Here is a 16899-nt window from a genome sequence, read left to right as displayed (position 1 = left end):
ACAGGCTTGCCACACCTTTACATTGTAGTTATTAGTTGCCATTATGTGAATTTTCAAAATAACACGCATCTGAAATGTTTTAATTAATGCAATGATTTATTTTTTAAAGTTCATTTAAGTTCAAAGAGCCAGCTTGCATTTATGTAGCACCTTTCACGCCGGAGTACATTCCAATTCACTTCACAGCCAATGAAATACCTTGGAGTGCAGATACTGTTGGAATGTAGGAAACGTAGCAGCCAATTTGTACATAGTAAGGCCTCACACACAACAATAAGAGAAATGATCAGACAATCTGATTTTAGTGGTGTTGTTTATGGGATAAATATTGGCCAGGGAGAACTCCATTCCTTTTCTTCAAATGGGGAGGCCGTGGGATCTTTTACATCCGTCAGAGAGGGGAGACGGACTTGGCTTATTAGCTCATCTGAAAGTGCACGTCAGACATTGCAACATCAGCCTCACTTATCTACTTGAAAACATGACCTTCAGATGCAGAGGCAAGTGTACTGCCACTGAATCAAGGAAGACACTTACCATAAGTATCAAATTTCAAGGACAGAATTTAAGGTAGAATTAAATAGAATGCTCTGAATGTTGTGCTCCTTTGTTTCCAGTTATTCTGATTATTTTGCATATTTAATCATTGCAGAAAATGGATATGTTAGTGTATTTCTCAACTTTTCTCTGAATTTAGTCTGGGCCAGTGCGTAAATGCAAGTGTTTGTACAGGAGCTCAGCAGTTGAACCATATCTCCGGTGTAATCTGCGATAAGTAAGGGATCTGTGTATTCATCTGGCTCGTACTGACTGTCTGTAATTCTGGAAATGAGGAAAAATACAACATATGGCATCCACAGCACTATAAAAGTGCCAGAAATGGAGAATAGTAAAATGATGGATTTCCTTCGGCTCTGCATCTCTGGATCATCGCTGTTCTGGTTGTTGCGTTGACCTTGCAGTGCTCTGCGGGTTCGATTAGCCATGACAATGTGTCTAACAGTCAGAGTGTTGAGGAATAAAATCAGAAAGTACGGCAACAATGGGTTTAAAATTGTATCAAGCCAGTCAAAAGTGACCCATCCTGGCAAGGTGTAATAGGTTGGTTTGAACTGAGTGCCCCACTCCACATTGTTAATTATATTGATAGGGTCAAAAGCAAAATACAGGGGGATGGTTTTGAAGCAGAACACGACACACACAGTCACTATAACCACAGCTGCAGTTTTCTCCCTGCAATACTTCTCTCTGAACTTTGGACAACAAATGAGGACAAAGCGATCGACAGTGAAAGCAACCGTCAACCAGACAGAGCAGTCAATAACCATGTAGTTGATAACCTCATTAATGCTCGCTATAGAAGTGTAGGTTAGAGGTGAAAATGGTAAATAATAGCCAAGCATGTAATAGATTATCACATTGAAAATAATGACCAGTAGGTCCGCTGTCGTCATACCCACCAGGTAAAGTGTGATCCCTTTGGATAGACCACAGTCTCCTCGGGACAGAAGGACAATTGTCAGGATGTTAGCTACAAAGAAAAAAGCAAAATCTCCAAATTAATGACATAACATTACTTGGAAATTACAGCACAGAATCAGGTCATTCTTCCAACAGGTCTATGTCAGTGTTTATGTTCTACAAGGACCTCCTCCCACCCTACTTCATCTCAGCATATCTAGATATCCTCTATTCCTTTCTTCCTCATATACTTAATGAGCTTCCCCAACTGACAAAATCACAATAGCTGTGAGGATGTGATAATACCACACAGATCAAAAGGAAGTAAATTCCTCTCTCAAACCAGAAAATGTTAGGAATATGACCTGAGGGCATAGGAATTGATAGAGGGGAAAAGAGCAAACTCCATCTAGTTTGCCTTCTACCATCTGCTATTCACATGATACAAGGATAATGGGAGTTGTTAATTAACCATAGCAACCAATCTCAATCAATGAGTCTGCAACAGACCAGAGTGAGACAAGAAAAACCCCCAGTGGTGGAGAGCTTTGGGAACCATAGGTGTGAAAGCTCCTGTTCCTCCCAAACATGGAACATTTCCCACATGTCATGTCTCAAATTACTCATGTACTGTATCCCAAGATGTTTTCTGAAAGAAAGTAAACTTAATAAATAGCAGAAAGTTCTTTTTATTGAAGGAATACCTGAAACTGGATTCAGCATGAAGAGCGACAGTCGGAGGTTTCAGATGTTCAGAGATACATCGAGAGGCACAACAGAATTAAAGAGTGATTAAAAAAACAAAAACAACCAGCTTCAGTTTCTTACCGGGAACTCCAAAGATTGCAAGAAAATGATAGTAAATGAAAGCTGTTTGTTCAATTGTTGATAGTTCCATTTTCAGGGAGAGGAGACGACACCAGTGACGACAGAGCTGAAGCACCAGGTGTTCTTCATTCATGACAACCCCTTATATAAAGCAACTCAATCCCCCTGTGATTCAATTAGGTTGCAGAGGGAGTGGAATTAGTTTGAGGTATTTGAACAAACAGGCATAATTAATTTTATCAGGTATTAGGCAATACAATTTTTCCAAACACAGGAAGATTGAAGCCAAACAATTCGAGTTGACAAATATTGTACTGAAAGCTTTAATACAGGGAATTAATATCTGTTTATCCATATATTACTAAATGGGGGGTTTATGAATTGTGAGAGGAAAGTTCAGTCTTTAGCACGGCAGGGGTTAAAATCTTTCTGTGTTCGGGAATACATGAATCTATTAAAGCTGCACTTTTAAGTAGCGAATAATTAATGCTCTTTACAGGTATTGGGGTAATTGTGTTTCAATATAAATACTCACAGAAATTAACAGCAAATACAACTGTGGCTGAATTTTGATGAGATCTTCAGGACCCTGATGTCCGGATCATTTCCAGGGCTTGACCCTGCTCAAAGTCTGAGTGCAACGTGCGTTAGCATTTTGTAGAAGGCTAGCAGGGATAAACCAGGTAATTACAGGCCAATGAGTCTAACATCAATGATTGGGAAACTATTGGAAAAAATTATGAGGGACAGGATTAATCTCCACTTGGAGAAGCAGGGATTAATCAGGGATTAAGGGGAGATCATGTCTAACTAACTTGATTCATTTTCCGAGGCGGTGACTAGATGTGATGATGGTAAAGCAGTTGGTGTAGTCTGCATGGTCTTCAGTAAGGCTTTTGTTAAGGTCCCGCCTGGAAGAAGGTAAGAGCCCATGGCATCTAGAGCAATTTGGCAAATTGGATCCAAAATTAGCTTAGTGGCAGGAGGCAGATGGTGTTGGTCAAGGATTGTTTTTGCGAGTGGAAGCCTGTGATCAGTGGTGTAACAGAGGGATCTGTGCTGGGACCCTTGCTCTTTGTAGTGTACATTAACGATTTTGACGTGAATATAGGAGGTATGATCAGTAAGTTCGCAGATGACACGAAAATTGGTGGTGTGGTAAATAGTGAGGAGGAAAGTCTTTGATTACAGGATGATATAGATGGGCTGGTAAGATGGGTGGAGCTGTGGCAAATGGAATTTAATCCTGAGAAGTGTGAGGTGATGCATTTTGGGAGGACTAACAAGGGAAGGGAATATACAATGGATGGCCGGACCCTAGGAAGTACAAAGGGTCAGAGGGAGCTTGGTGTACTTGTCCATTGATCACTGAAGGCAGCAGCACTGGTAGAAAAGGTAGTTAGGAAGGCATATCGGATACTTGCCTTTACTAGCCGAGGCATATAATATAAGAGCAGGGAGGTTATGATGGGGCTGTATAAAATGCTAGCTAGGCCATAGCTGGAGTACTGTGTACAGTTCTGGGCATCACACTATAGGAAGGATATGATTGCACTGGAGAAGGTGCAGAGGAGATTCACCAAGATGTTGCCTGGACTGGAGCATTTCAACTATGAAGAGACTGGAAAGGCTAGGGTTGTTTTCCTTAGAGCAGAGAAGGCTGAGGGGGGACCTGATTGAGGTATACAAAATTATGAGGGGCATAGATAGGGTAGTTAGGAAGAAACTTTTTCCCTTAGCAGAGGTGTCAATAACCAGGGGGCATAGATTTAAGGTAAGGGACAGGAGGTTTAAGAGTGGATTTGAGGAAAAATGTTCTCATCCAGAGGGTGGTTGGAATCTGGAACGCACTACCTAAAGATGTGGTAGAGGCAGGAACGCTCACAACATTTAAGAAGTATTTAGATGAGCACTTGAAATGCCATAGCATACAAGGCTATGGGCCAAGTTTGGGAAAATGGGATTAGAATAGTTAGGTGCTTGATGGCCACCACAGACACGATGGGCTGAAGGGCCTGTTTCTGTGCTGTATAACTCTATGACGCTGTGACTCTATGACTCTAACCAATTAGGAGGCGGTGGCGGACTGGTGTTGTCACTGGACTAGTAACCCAGAGACCCAGGTATTGCTTTGGGGACCTGGGTTCAAATCCCACCACAGCAGAAGGTGGAATTTGAATTCAATTAATAAATCTGGAATTTAAAGCTAGTCTAATGATGGTCATGAAACCATTGTCGATTGTTGTAAAAAACCCATCTGGTTCACTAATGTTCTTTTGGGAAGGAAATCTGCTGTCCTGACCTGGTCTGGCCTGCATGTGGCTCCAGATCCACAGCAATGTGGTTGACTCTTACATGGCCTCGAAATGGCCTAGTAAGCCACTCAGTTCAAGGGCAATTAGGGATGGGCAATAAATGCTGGCCTGGCCTGGCCTGCGATGCCCACATCCCATGAAAGAATTTTTTAAAAATAAGTGGATCGCCTCCATGATAACCGTTCAATTACAGACAGCATGTATGATCAGGAGACAGGAGCTGGAAGTGGTAGGACCCATTTAAAGGACATCTGCTAGCCTTCAAAGTGGATTCAGCCAAAGATTGTCAGCCCTGAGGGAGCAGGCTTTCAGAGTGTTATGTCTATGCTGGGTTACTGGGTTTAGCTTGTAATATCTGATTTAATCATAGAGCAATGCAGATATCACACTTGTGTTAAATAACCAACTGGTTTATTTACAACACATTAACTATAAAAGTTCTTGCAGGATTTCAGTGATGTCTATTAGAGCAGCCAGTATTCTGTGGAAGCTCCAAGCACTCTCTTGGTTTCACTTTCACTCTGCAGCTCCACCCAGAGGCTTAAGCAATCAAACACATTGAACACAGATCGTGGACAGACTGATACAACAAACCCTGATTGATGAAACACTACATTTTTCCCCTTTTGACAAAAGACATTATTTGTAAATTCAAGTATTCTAAACATCAAACATATATACATCAAGTTATTTCTTCGTGTTCAACTTTTCTGTATTCTCTAAGTACAGAAATAGTCTTTGAGATAGGGAGGTCTCTTCGGTCTTCGATTAAATTTACAAATTTGAGATTGTAGATCTGTTTGATCAGCTTGATAAGGCAGATTATCAATATCATTCATAGGAAAAGGAAATGAATCCTCATAACCACTATCCTCAAAATATCCTGGTCTGCTCCCGATCAAACATCTTGCATTCCACTTGCTGTTGTCAGCCAACAGATAAGCATTTGTACTGAGTAAACATTTAATCTGCTTTGGATCTGATACTGATGAAGTAAGTTTCTGGTCGCGATTTAGCCATCTGATTCAAACCCGATCTCCAACTTTAAACTGTGGTTCCCTTGCTCCTGTACGTTTGTCAAAGTATGCATTTGTTTTATCTTGTCGCTTTGCGATTTCATCTGCTTTTGTTCTGACATCCTTGTTAACTGGTAGTGGTGGCTGAAGAATGGTCGGTGGCATGCGAGAGTTAGGACCTATCACAAGTTCGGCTGGTGTCTTACCGGTCAGAGAGTGTGGGGTGAATTGGTCTGTGCGGAGTAGGGTGTGAACAGACTGTTCAAATGCTCTCCTCTTCGACATACTAGCTTTCAGATTTTCCTTTATCACCCTGTTGAATCGTTCAACACCACCATTTGATTGTGAGTTGTAGTGTGACATCAACTGGTGATGGATTCTGTGACTGCTTCGGAATTCCGTGAATTGACTTGAAACAAACTGCGGTCCATTGTCTGTAGTGATGGTCTCCGGCAAACCCCATTTTGTAAATAATTTGTCCAGGATGTCAATGACTGAAGTGGTTGTAATGGAACTTGTTGTGGCAATTTCCAACCATCTGTTGTGGAGATCGTGAACAAGCAAAAAACGTTGATTCCTCGGGGCTGCTTGTACTTCTCCAAAAGTATCAACTTGAAGTTGTTGCCATGGTTTTGTTGGCCATGCGGTTGATTTTAGAGGAGCCAGACACGGTTTAACAGATTTTTCATTGATTGCACAATGAACTCTTCTATACAACGATCTATTCCTGGCCACCAGACTGCTTCATGGGATGGTTGTTTCATCTTAACAACGTCCGTATGTCCTTCATGGGCAAGATGTAATACACGTTACTGTAATGCCTTTGGGATAACTGCCCGACTTCCACATGCAATACAGTTATCGCCAAACAATGAGAGTCGGTTGCATACTCTGGAAAACGGGATCAGTTCTTCCCCTATATCACGAGGCCACTCAGATCTGAGGCACTGACTAACTTGCATCAGTACGTTGACTGCTGCTGACTCTGTCTCCAACTCCTCTCGTGTAACAAGATTCACGGTCACGCACGAAATCAGTGCGATCACAGTCTTCAATGTCGCAAGTTGCTTTGCTGTTGCTAACACTATCTGCGACAGAATTACAGCTAAGCATATCCACTACTCGGTTGCGTGAACCTGCAAGTTACTCAACCTCGAAGTTATACTGATGTAGACAATCTGACCATCAGTAGATGTGTAGAGGTCGATGACCTGATGCTGACATGGCTAATAATGTAGTCAATGCTTGGTGATCGATGCAAACAGTAAACTTTCTACCAAAATGATACATGTGCCAATGTTCACATGCATAGATACAGGCTAGTGCTTCCCGCTCTCCAGTAGAATATTTACATTCAGTGTCCAACAACGGGCATGACGCATAAGCAATTGGTTGTCCACATCCATCAATGGACTGTGAGAGTACAGCACCAATCGCAGTTCCCGACGCATCTGTCGTGACATACATTTCCACGTGTGAGCTGAAATGTGTGAGGACTGGTGGAGATGCTATCTTTGCCTTTACCGTTTCAAATGTTGATTGCTGTGTGACAGCCCATTCGCATTGAGCCTCTTTATGAAGTAGCTTCCGAAGAGGCTCCGCAATTTCTGCGTAATTAGGAATGAGTTTATGATAGAAGTTGGTAGTACCTAGAAACAATGCCAATTCTTTCACATTAGACAGTGTTGGGGGCATGAAGGGCCTTGACGTTGTCGTGTGTAGGCTTTACTTCAGCTGCTGTCACTCTGTAACCTAGAAAGTCACTTTCAGGTGCCGCAAACATGCATTTGTCCTTGTTGAGCGTCAAATTGTGTTTTGCAAGTCAAGTGAGCACTGCTGATAATCGTTGATCATGTTCAGCTTTGTCCCATCCATGGACAACAATGTCCTCAAGTAGGTTGAGTGTCGTGTCAACATCCGACAAGACTGAAGAAACAATCTTCTGGAATGAGCTAGGTGCTGAACTTAGTGCAAATGGCATTTGTCGGGACTGAAACATACCTTCATGATTAACAAAAGCTGTAAGATTTTGACTTTGTTCTGCTCGAGGTATCTGAAGATAACTCGGTCACATAGCAAGCTTTGTAAAGACTGTGGAGTCATGAAATGATGCTGACAGTTCTTGAATCATATGAAGTGGATTCATGTCTGGTATAGAACTTAGGAACATAAGAGCAGGATTAGGCCATTTAGCCCATTGAGCCTGTCCTGCCATTCAATATGATCATGGCAGATCATCCACTACAAGGCCTTTTTCCCACACTATCCTCATATTCCCTGATGTCATTGGTATTTAGAAATCTGTCGATCTCTCCTTTAGGTTTGTTGACTGCCTTTGGGTCAATGTATAGTCGAAGTTCATCATTTTTCCGTTGTGCAATGACTAGATTTGATATCCATGGCGATGAGCCAATTCGTTCAATGATACCTCCTGCTTCTAGTTGTTTCATCTCCTGTGACACTTCAGCACCGATTGCACGTGGCAGCTGTCTCAAAATTTGTGAAACTGGTCGAATTGATGTGTCGACGTGAGGAGCATGACAGTATCCTTTGATCTCCCACATCCAGTAAATAAGGAAGGATACTAGTATGTGTAATCTGCATTATTCATCCCATTAATGTGTGCTTCAGTGGAGCCAGTGAATTTGAATCCAAGCCTATCGAAAAGGTTTACCCCCATCAGGCTTCGGCCTTTAGTTACAAAGAAAGTGAAGCTGTCTAGGTTAACGTTTTTGTAGCTTACTGGAACTGTGATCATTGAAGAAACTGGAAGGATAGTGATAATGATAAACCTGAAAAGAGTGTGTTCTGACCAGGTGAGAACAGTGTCTGGGTGTCCATCTCAGCCTTCACCTGGTCTTACCGTAACAGAGTTTAATTTTAAACACATGTTTTTAACTCCCCCTTGGTGAATCCTTGTTCACCACTTTCCAATTACAAGGCAAAGAAACCAGCATAAACAGGCTTTCTTAGGTTTAAAGAAGAAAAGTCGAAATTTATTAAGCTTAACTTAAACTCTAACTCTAATGCCTACAGATACACGACACGCCCACGCCAGCATACATACGCGATACACACATGCAAGCAGAGACAGAAAAGAGCAGAAGAAAAATAAGTGGAAAAGTTTGAGGCAATATCTGAAAAGTATTTGTTATGGTTCTTCGATCTCACTGTAGATTCCTTGTTTGTAGATAGATCTTGCTTTTCGCTGGGGCCCAGTATTCTTCTTAAAATTTGTTTGCTGTAGGAGACTTTTCTCTCTTGGGGTTCATGTGTCTTCCGTGGATTCAGAGGCTTGTGAGAAAGAGATGGGAGCAGGCAGACAGGAGAAATCTTCTCAGTCCAGGAGCAAACAGACACTCTGCCCAAACTGTTTGTACAAATTCAAAAAACTCAGGTTGCCCAGCAGGTTCGTCATGTGACTAGCTGGTTTGACCATGTCGGTTTGTGTATTCGGCCATCTTAGACCTGGACCTGGAATGCGAGCTCCCCTACTTTCAACATCTGGTGATCAAAAGTCCATTGTGGGTTGAATGTGCCTGAAAATGGCTGCTTTGTCCTTCCAAGCACTGTCTGTTAATATGCAAATATCTTTTCCAGCCACGGCTGTTCTGTTTAACAAATCCTTTCTTCACTCCAGTAAAAGATTAAAATCAATGTTTGTGACAAAATGAATGCACCTCATTCTTGGAGGTGGGGGTCTAGCATGACAACTCCACACCCAGCGGAATGAAATGCGATTTGAAAAAAGGTGCATTTCATTAAAAGGGTCAAGAGAAAATTGTAAGATAAGAAAAAAACATGCATTTCTCTCATTCATTCCCATTCATTCATAAATCCCAACTTAGTAAAATCGCCCCTTTTTGGCATCCCAATAAACATGTAGTTTTTTTGGGGGGGGACATTTCTCTTCCGTTTGCCCATTTCCATGGCTGCCCAGGGCCTCTGTTCCTGTTGAGGTCTGAAAAGGGGGATGGGTGGGTTCTCTTTGGTTCTACTTGTGGGGGAGGATTCTTTGCTAATCTCCCCTTTGTCCCAGAGGACACTCCTGCCTCCAGGTATTTGTGCAGACTCTATTGCCCTCCCCTGTCACACTTTGACTAAATGAGGCATCAACCTCATGGTTTTCTGCCCCCTAGAGGTCTTTCTTTGTCTCTGCAGGTTCCTGTCAATTCTGTTTGCAACTTTGGTGGGGTGCTTCTACTGTCTGCATTTACATAGGAGGATGTGGGGTCTAACCTTTCACATTTTTCCGTGTTGGGGTTTCCATCTGGAATTCCTCCTGGACTTCCTTTAACCTGCCCAATTAGTCACTTTTCCCCTTCCCTGTCTAACCTTTTGCCAGCCTTGTGCCTGCCTGTCCCCTTTTGTTCTCTGAAGGGGTCCCTTACAGTTCACCAGTCCTCTGCTGGAGGGTCCTCCGAACACCGATACCAGACTTAGGGGTGCAGGTTTCACTGTAGGTTGGGATTTCCCCTCAATTTGGCACATGTGGCAACTCCTGCAATACTCCACCACATCTTTGTGGAGTTTAGGCCAATCAAACCGTTGTCTTATGCGGGCTCTGGTCTTTCGTATACCGGCATTACAGACACTGTCATCTCGTGGGCCCTTCTTAATATTTCTCCCAGGTACATCTGTGGCACCACAGATGTCTACTGTCCACTCTTTGCCCTCAGGTCTGCGAGGAGAACTCCATTTCCTCATCATTCCCTCCTTCTTTAAATAGTCGCAGGTCTGCTTCACTTTCAGACTGGGCAGCCTTTGTTAACTCTTGCAATACTGGATCGGCTCTCTGAGTCTCACCGAGGAAACTCCATTTAATTCATTCCCTGGGTCTCCTAACGTTCCAAAGAAAGTTTCGGACAGGCATATCTCATGGTCATCTGCCTGCAGTGCCAATGCAGTCTCTTCTGGGGGAGCTGGTTTGATCATGGCTTGATCCACTACACATTCAGGGACACTGCAGGGGTCCATTTCTCGCACTGCCCAGTCTCTCTGACCTCCTGCGGTCCTTCTTTCACTACTGGGGGGGTGCTACCACCTTCACCCCCACCAGATCATTACCTAGGAGTAAGTCAACCCCATCCACAGGCAAACTAGGGACATTGCCTACGGTCACCGTCCCGAAACTAGGTCGCACTCCAGGTGCACCCCATAAGAGTGGAAGCTCTCGTGAGTTCGTACATTTGCAAACAGTGCAGCCACTGGAGAAGTGTAGAATCACTAACAGCACCTTCTGGATTTACTTATTATTTTGCCCATGTGTGGATTCCAGAAAGGTCATCGACCTGAAACGTCAACTCTGTTTCTCTCTCCAAAGATGCAGCCAGACCTACTGAGTATTTCAAGCACTTTCTGTTTTTATTTCAGATTCCCAACTTCTGCACTATTTTGCTGTTGTCTTCCTCCAGAAGTTGCTGTCAGTTTCAGTGGTGTAATGACAATGAATGCTGACAGTTTCTGTACATTCAAAGTTGGGTTTATACTGCAAATGCCAGAATGCAGGGCTCACGATACCAGACGTCGGGCTTCTTTTCCTCACTTTTCACAAGAGACTGCATTAAAAAAAATTACTGGGTGAGCACAAAGTGTGAGAGAATCAGTGATAACCTCCCTGGGCAGTCACTGAGCAGCGCAGTGCCCACAATCTGCAACATCTCCTTCCCATGGACAGAAGGTGCAGCCAGATAGGCCCCGCCCATTAATCTACATAACCAGAATAGTGTGCAAAAGGACAATGGTTATGCCTCTTTCTGTGGGATGTTAACAGTTTGTGGTTAAATTATTATCTTAAAATATATTTGGATTAAATACACAACGTCGCCCTCATCCTGATGACCAACTTCCTGTGCGGCTGCATCAAGCTGCACGTAGAGCCCCAGTACACAAACACCAAGTGTCACTGCATGGTGAGGTTCTATCTGTCCCCAGTGTTGCGAAGGATGGGTCTGGTCACATTGCCGCGGAACAGTTTCGAAGGGCCGGGGCGTGCACCAAAACCTGGGAGGAGCGAATAGCCAAGGTGCAACAAAACTTGAGCATGTGGGGGCAGCGATCTCTCTCCATGGTGGGTAAGAACCTGGTCATCAGGTGCGAGGCGCTCACGTTGTTGCTCTACGTGGCGCAGGTCTGGCCCATATCCCACTCCGGCGCTGTGGCGGTCACCCGAGCCATTTTCCGCTTCATCTGGGGATCTAAAATGGACTGGGTCCGGAGGGACACGATGTTCAAATCTCTGGATAGGGCGGGAAAAATGTACCCAACGTGGCCCTCATCCTGATGACCACCTTCGTGTACGGCTGCATCAAGCTGTGTGTAGACCTCCAGTACGCAAACTCCAAGTGTCACTGAGGTTCTATCTGTCCCCGGTGTTGTGAAGGATGGGCCTGGGCACATTGCCGTGGAACGCTCCATGCAGTTGGACCGAGCCGTACCACCTACCCTTCGTGGAGCAGTTTCTGCGGGAAAACACCTTTGACCACCGGTCCATCAGGCAGTGGTCTGCACGGAATATCCTCAAGGCCATACGGGAAAAGGAAATGGTGGATCCTGTCTGATGGTTCCCCAAGCAGACTGCCAAAGTCATTTGGCAGAATGCCTCATCACCAGAACTTTCAAACAAGCACCAAGACGAAGCTTGGCTGGTGGTGTGAAGGGCCTTCCCCATCAGATCCTTCATGCACACCCGAAGTCTCACCCCCTCCGCAGCCTGCCCTTGAGGTGGCTGTGGTGGGGAAGAGACTGTTGCCCATTTCCTTCTGGAATGTGTCTTTGCAAAGCAGGTATGGAAAGAGATGCAGTGCTTTTTGTCGAGGTTCATCCCAAGCAGCTCTGTAACACAGGAGTCTGTGCTCTACGGGCTGTTCCCAGGGATGCACACCGAGACAAACATCAACAGCTGCTGGACGACCATCAATTTGGTGAAAGATGCTCTTTGGTCTGCCCAAAACTTGCTGGTCTTGCAGCGCAAAGTGTTATCCACGACCGAGTGTTACAGACTGGCACATTCCAAGGTCCAGGACTACGTGCTGAGGAACGCACTAAAGCTTGGGACAGCCGCTGCAAAGGCTCAATGGGGAAAGACACTGTGTAAGGTCCTCTTGCCATAGTGAACTGAGGGGCTGAACCATGGGAAACCCCTCGGGCTGTATACACCAAATATGGGTTTGCTGTAAAATGTACACGGCATATAAAATGGAATGGAAGGGTTGTGAGGCAACTCACTCCTGTATCGAAGAAAACTAATTTCCTTTGCACTTTCTGGAATGTCAACTTGGTGCTGTTTTGAACTGTTGTGTAATGTATTTTTTAAAGATTTTTATGAATAAAGTATACTTTTGGGGAAAAAAAATAAACTGGAAAAATCAGATTGGCAATAGTTGCCTGGATGAGGAGTTCATAGAATGTTTTAGAGATAGTTTCTTCGAGCAGCAGGTTCTGGAACCTTTTTTTTACTGACCAAACTGATGGATCTCCGGGCTGACAAGTCCCTGGGTCCTGATGGGCTTCATCCTAGGGTCTTTAAAGAGGTGGCTAATAAGGTAGTGGATGCATCGGTGCTAATTTTTCAAAATTCGCTTGATTCTGGAAAGGTTCAATCAGACTGGAAAGTAGCAAATTCAAGAAGCGGGGAGGCAGAAAACAGGTAACTATAGGCCAGTTAGCTTGACGTCAGTCATGGGGAAGGTGTTAGAATCGATCATTAAGGAGGCTATAGCTGGGCGCTTAGACAAACTCAAGGTAATCGGGAATAGTCAGCATGGTTTTGTGAAAGGGAGATCATGTTTAACCAATTTATTGGAGTTCTTTGTACGAGTAATTTGTATCATGGATAAAGGGGAGCTTGTTGACGTACTCTACTTGGATTTCCAGAAGGCATTTGACAAGGTGCCCTATAAAAGGTTATTGCACAAAGTAGGAGCACATGGTGTAGTGGGTAACATATTAGCATAGATAGAAGATTGGCTGGCTGGCAGAAAACAGAGAGTATACACAAATGGGTCCTTTTCTGATTGGCAGGGTGTGACGAGTAGAGCCTGCAGGTGTCTGTGCTGGGGCGTCACCCTTTTACAATTTATATTTATGACTTTGATAAGGGGAGCAATGGCATGGTAGCAAAATTTGCAGATGAAACAAAGATAGGTAGGAAAGTATGTTGTGAAGAGGACATGAGGAGCTTGCAGACCAAAGTAGATAGGTTGAATGAGTGGGCATAAATCTGGCCGATGGAGTGTACCGTGGGAAAATGTGAAGTAGTTCACTTTGGCAGGAAGAATAAAAAAGCGGAGTATTACTTAAACGGAGAACGACTGCAGAACTCCGAGATGCAGAGGGATCTAGGTGTTCTCGTGCATGAGTCACAAAAAGATAGTATGCAGGTGCAGCAAGTAATAAAGAAGGCTAATGGAATTGAAAATAAAAGTAAGGATGTTATGTTTCAGCTATACAGGGTATTGGTGAGACCACATCTCGAATACTTTGTGCAGTTTTGGTCTCCTTATTGAAGGAAGGACGTGAATGTATTAGAGGCGGTTCAGAGGAGGTTTACTAGATTGATAACTGGAATGAGCAGGTTGGCTTCTGAGGAAAGTTTGGACAGGCTGGGCTTGTTTTCACTGGAGTTTAGAAGAGTGAGGGGAGACTTGATTGATGTATATAAGATCCTGAATGGTCTTGACAAGGTGAATGTGGAGGGGATGTTTCCTTTAGTGGGGGAGTCCAGAACTAGGGGGAACTGTTTTAAAATTAGGGGTCGCCCTTTTTGGACAGAGACAAGGAGATACTTTTTCTCTCAGAGGGTTGTGCGACTTTGGAACTCTGCCTCAGAAGGTGGTGGAGGCGGGGTCATTGAATAATTTTAAGGCGGGGGGTAGATAGATTTTTGTTAGGCAAGGGAATCAAAGGTTATCTGGGGTAGATGGGAGTGTGGAATTTGATACATAAACAGATCAGCCATGATCTTGTTGAATTGTGGAGCAGGCTAGAGGGGCCAAATGGCCTACTTCTGCTCCTAATTCGTATGTTCGTATGTATGATAAATTGATGAGAGAGGACACGGCAAGACAGCAAGGTAGCAAGAAGGGAAATTATAATCAGAGCATGGCAGGAAGGGACAGAATGTGCAAAATTAAGAGCGTGCAAGCAGCTAAGATTAGAGGTTGCATGGTAAAAAGACAGAGCTGAAGGCTCTGTATTTGAATCCATGTAGCATTCGTAAGAATAGAAATGAATTGATATTTCAAATAAAAATAAATATGTATGATCTGATAGCCCTTACAGATACATGGCTGCAAGATGAAAACGGCTGGGAGCTGAATATTCAAGGATACATTACATTTTGTAAGGATGGGAAACTAGGAAAAGGTGGCAGGGTGGGTCTCTTTAATTAAGCATGACATTAGTACATTAGAGAGAGGTGACTTTAGTTCTAAAAATCAAGATGCAGAATCAGTTTGGATAGAGATAAGAAGTAGTAATGGTAGGAAGTCACTTGTGGGAGTAGTTTATAGGCCCCCTAACAGTAACCACACTGTAGGATGGGGTATACAGGAAGAAATAATGGGGGCTTGTGAGGAAGGTACAGCGATAATCATGGGCGATTTTAATCTACAGATAGGTTGGATGAATCAGATTGGCAAAGGTAGCCTGGAAGATGAGTTCATGGTTTGTTTTTGGGTCAGTTTCTTACAGCAGCACATTCTAGATCTAACCAGACAGCAGGATACTCTAGATCAGGCAATGTGTAACGAGACAGGATTAATTAATGATCTCATAGTAAAGACGCTCCTAGGTAGCAGTGATCACAATATGTTACATTTTGCATTCAGTTTGAGGGTGAGAAGAATGGATCTAAGACTAGTGCTTTTCACTTAAATAAGGCTAATTATGAGGGTTTGAAGACAGAGCTGGCTAAAGTAAACAGAGAAATTAGGTTAAGGGATAGGTCAGTAGAGATGCAGTGGCAGACATATAAGGAGAGATTTCATAACACTCAGCAAAGATACATTCCATTGTGAAAGAAAGACTCGAGGAGATGGTCACATCATACGTGGCTAATGAAGGAAGTTAAAGGTAGTATCAAATTGAAAGAAAAAGTGAAGAAATCAGTGAAGAGTAATGGCAGGTCAGAAGATATAAAAAACAGCAAAGAATGACTAAAAGAATAATGAGAGCGAAATTAGAGTACGAGAGAAAGCTAGCTAGAAATATATTAAAAATAGTGAGAGTTTTGAAAGGTATTTAAAAATAAAGTAAGCGTTGGTCATCTAGAGAGTGAGTCTGGGGAGTTAATAATGGAAAATAAGGATATGGTGGAAGTATTGAACAGATTTTTTGCACCTGCCTTCACTGTAGAGGATATAAATAACATCCCAGAACTAATTGTGAATGAAGAGTTGAAAGGGAGGGAGGACCTTAAAGCAATTACCATCACCAGGGGATGGGTACTGAGAAAATTATTAAAACTAAAAGCTGACAAGTTCCCAGGTCCTGATGGACTTCACTCTAGGGTCTTAAAAGAAGTGGCTGCTGAGATAGTAGATGCTTTGGTTTTAATTTTCCAAAATTCCCTAGATTCTGTAAAGGTTCCATCAGATTGGAAAATTGTGAATGTGACTTCTCCATTCAAGAAAGGAGGAAGACAGAAAGCAGGAAATTACAGGCCAGTTAGCTTAACATCTGTCATAGGGGAAATGCTGGAATCTATTATTAAGGAGGTTACAGATGGTCATTTCGAAAATCTCAATGTAATCAGGCAGAGTCAACATGGTTTTTTGAAAGGGAAACCGTGTTTGACTAATTTATTACAGTTCTTTGAGGAAATAACAGCAACATGGATAAAGGGGAACCTGTAGATGTGATGAACTTGGATTTCCAGAAGGCATTTGACAAGGTGCAACATAAAGGTTACTAAACAAAATAAGCGCTCATAGTATAGGAGCTAGCATATTAGCATGGATAGAGAATTGGTTAGCTAACAGGAAACAGAGGAGGCATAAATGGGTCATTATCAGCTTGGCAAGCTGTAACTAGTGGAGTGCCACAAGGATCAGTACGGGGACCTCAGTGATTAACAATCTATATCAGTGACTTGGATAAAGGGACAGAATATATGGTTGGTTAATTTGCTGATGTCACAAAGATAGGTAAGAGAATAAGTTGTGAAGAGGACATATGGAATCTGCAAACAAATATAGATAGGATAAGTGAGTGGGCAAAGATTTGGCAGATGGTGTATAATGTGGGAAAGTGTGAAATTGTCCACTGTGGCCAGTAAA

The 16899-nt window shown here is 43.2% G+C and overlaps 1 protein-coding gene across 1 annotated transcript; it reads right to left on the bottom strand.

Annotated features, from left to right (window-relative positions):
* Positions 1-626: 626 nt before the first annotated feature.
* LOC137376685 (probable G-protein coupled receptor 139) lies at positions 627-2422 on the bottom strand. Its single transcript, XM_068045658.1, has 2 exons — positions 2290-2422; positions 627-1531 (listed from the first exon to the last, which is right to left on the bottom strand). Exons 1-2 carry the CDS (start codon positions 2420-2422, stop codon positions 627-629), a joined length of 1038 nt encoding a protein of 345 aa, XP_067901759.1.
* Positions 2423-16899: the final 14477 nt, after the last annotated feature.

The sequence above is a fragment of the Heterodontus francisci genome, chromosome 13, assembly GCF_036365525.1.
Source record: "Heterodontus francisci isolate sHetFra1 chromosome 13, sHetFra1.hap1, whole genome shotgun sequence".
Lineage (NCBI taxonomy): Eukaryota > Metazoa > Chordata > Chondrichthyes > Heterodontiformes > Heterodontidae > Heterodontus > Heterodontus francisci.
Note: the sequence above shows the minus strand (reverse complement) of the source record. Positions and strands in the feature narration are given on the sequence as shown.